This window comes from Limulus polyphemus, unplaced genomic scaffold, assembly GCF_000517525.1.
Source record: "Limulus polyphemus unplaced genomic scaffold, Limulus_polyphemus-2.1.2 Scaffold15699, whole genome shotgun sequence".
NCBI classification, from domain to species: Eukaryota; Metazoa; Arthropoda; class Merostomata; order Xiphosura; family Limulidae; genus Limulus; species Limulus polyphemus.
Genome location: NW_013681309.1, coordinates 689 through 3,388, shown reverse-complemented (window position 1 = coordinate 3,388; position 2,700 = coordinate 689). Strand labels below are relative to the sequence as shown.

At 32.4% G+C, this 2,700-nt stretch overlaps 1 protein-coding gene across 1 annotated transcript; it reads right to left on the bottom strand.

Moving 5' to 3' along the window:
- Nucleotides 1-775: 775 nt before the first annotated feature.
- Nucleotides 776-2,174, bottom strand: LOC106477466 (transcription factor 7-like 2; the record flags this gene model as incomplete). Its single annotated transcript, XM_013938027.1, has 2 exons — nt 776-935; nt 1,937-2,174. Coding segments are annotated over 2 exons (398 nt in total), but the record flags the coding sequence as incomplete, so codon positions are not given.
- Nucleotides 2,175-2,700: the final 526 nt, after the last annotated feature.

The following is a 2,700-nucleotide window of genomic DNA, read 5'->3' as shown; positions in this document are numbered from 1 at the left end:
AAAGCTTTCAATTATAATGTAACAATAAATAATTCTTTATTTGCTCATAATATTTACCACAATGATCATTTATGCTGTGAAAACTCAAAAAGCTATGGTTTAAACAAAAGAAGGTGATGTAGCTGAAGCGTTCTGGTATTGAATGAAAGGCCTTTTAAGCAGTGACTTGAGGGAGAGAAAAGATAGGTCTGAAATACATTTTGACACAACCCTGAAAGGTAATCCGAAATGGAAAAATTAAAAGGATGGTGAGGAAAAGAAACATCTACAGAGTACTCAATTTTTATGATAGGGGGTGGAAACCAAAATCAAACCAGTAGGTTACATATCAATGGAAAGAATATTATAATAAGAAAGGCACATTGAAAACAAAACTAAAAATTTTAAGTTGTTGTTATTTGTAAAGCACTATCCTTACCTTATTAGATTAACACCTATACGATGAATATTAGCCCTAAGAATAATGAAAGTGGAGAGCTTCTTTCTAGGCTCTTTTCATTAATGAGAAACCATTTCTATACATGCTGATACAATTATAAATTATATAGAGAAAAGTTAATTAAGGTGCTAGTTAAAGTAATATGTGCAATTATATTATTTTTGAAAAACTACTTAAACGTATTACATTAAGTCACAAATGAATTGATATTTCAGTTATTTACAACAGAAAAAATAGTCATGAGGTATTTGTTTTTTGTTTCTGAGTAGGAGAAGCTCTAATTAAAATATCAACTGATATAGTTAGCATTAATAAAACATTCTCATCGGCGCCTACCTCCTTCGGCATTTTTGTCCTTTTTTCTTTTCTTTTTCTTCTTATTTAGTGCATAGTTGTCTCGAGCAGACCACCCGGGGTACATCTGCATGTGTATTTGACGCTCCTTCCGTGCCAGTTCGTAGTACTTAGCTTGTTCATCTCGTGACAAGCTGTGCCACTAAACATATTGAAATAAAATGCTTCAATAAAAGCAAACATTTAACAACAATACTTTAATAAACGTCTTGTATAAAGTATAAAAAAGGCTTCGGAGGAACATAAACATACTTTAAACTTAACAATATCTGGGGAGCCAAATAAAAAGCTATCACTCAGTTATAATATGATACGACAACTAATTCATAATTGGTTTTAATTACATTAATTGCATAAGTTATTAATATTTCATGAAAACATAGTTTCATCAGGATTTAAGTAGCACAAGTGTTTAAGTGAACTGTAACAAGGTACAACCAATGTGTCATGATTACAAACAACAAGTTGGACTTTGTTTCAGGATTGAGGAGCACACGGTGTGCTACTCAATCCTGAAGAAAGTCCAACGTGTTGTCTGTAGTCATGACACACTGGTTGTACCTTGTTGCAGTTCACTTAAACACGTGTGCTACTTAAATCCTGAAACAAAGTCCAACTTGTTGTCTGTAATCATGACACATTGGTTGTACCTTGTTACAGTTCACTTAAACACGTGTGCTCCTCAATCCTGAAAAAAGTCCAACTTGTTGTCTGTAGTCATGATACAGTGGTTGTACCTTGTTACAGTTCACTTAAACAATGTTTAAGTGAACTGTAACAAGGTACAACCAATGTGTCATGATTACAGACAACAAGTTGGACTTTGTTTCAGGATTTGAGTAGCACACATGTTTAAGTGAACTGTAACAAGATACAACCAGTGTGTCATGATTACAGACAACAAGTTGGACTTTTTTTCAGGATTTGAGTAGCACACGTGTTTAAGTGAACTGTAACAAGATACAACCACTGTATCGTGACTCCAGACAACAAGTTGGATGTCTCGTCAAATGAATAAGTGAACATACAAAGTTTTTGGAAGAAATAATTTAAAATACTGGGTAATTAGGAATGTTTTTATGATGACTTTGTTAATGAGAATGTATGAAAGCATCTTAGTTATAATTACTGAAAAATCCTTACCCTCCTTCCTAGTATTTGGTTAATGGCTGCACTTTCTTTCAACGTACATTCTGCGACAACCTTGGCACGCATCTCTTTCATGTAGAGCATAAATGCATTAAGAGGTTTCTTGATGTGATTTAACTTCTTTTTCTCAGATTCCCGTTGCTGAGATGTACTGCTATGGTTGGTGGGACCATTGGACTCGCTACACTTCACTAAAATAGTTTTTTGGTCTGGCAGGTAGTTTGGAAGATGTCTGAGATGAGAGTTAAAATGTATAGTTTCTTATTTTCCAGGTACCGGTAATATCTTTGAAATTCAGTTTTCTATTTTATGTAACATCTTAATTTATAATTTGGTAAAGGAATGTAATAAGTTTTTCCCCTACATCTTGTTAGAAACTTAAATAAACTGAGATATTTTTAATTTTACATAATACAATACAAATTTTCTTGTTCTAAACGTTCCCAATTCTACTTTTCACATTTATCTTCAAGCATGTGTGTTTCAATTTTGTTAATAAACTTACTGAATTGGTGTAAGGAGTCTTTACTTATAACTTAAAGCTAAATGTATAATATCTATATAAATATGAAAATCTCATCAAAACAGACTATATTATAGAAAAAATTACTTCTTTGTGTGTCTTATCACAACTGATAATAATTGGATGAACAAGATCTAATGTTGTAAAGTTACAGTTTTAACAGACACCAGGGTGAAGCTTGTTTACACAGACAAAAATTTCCATGATAATACTGTTTAAGTGAAACACTGAGAAT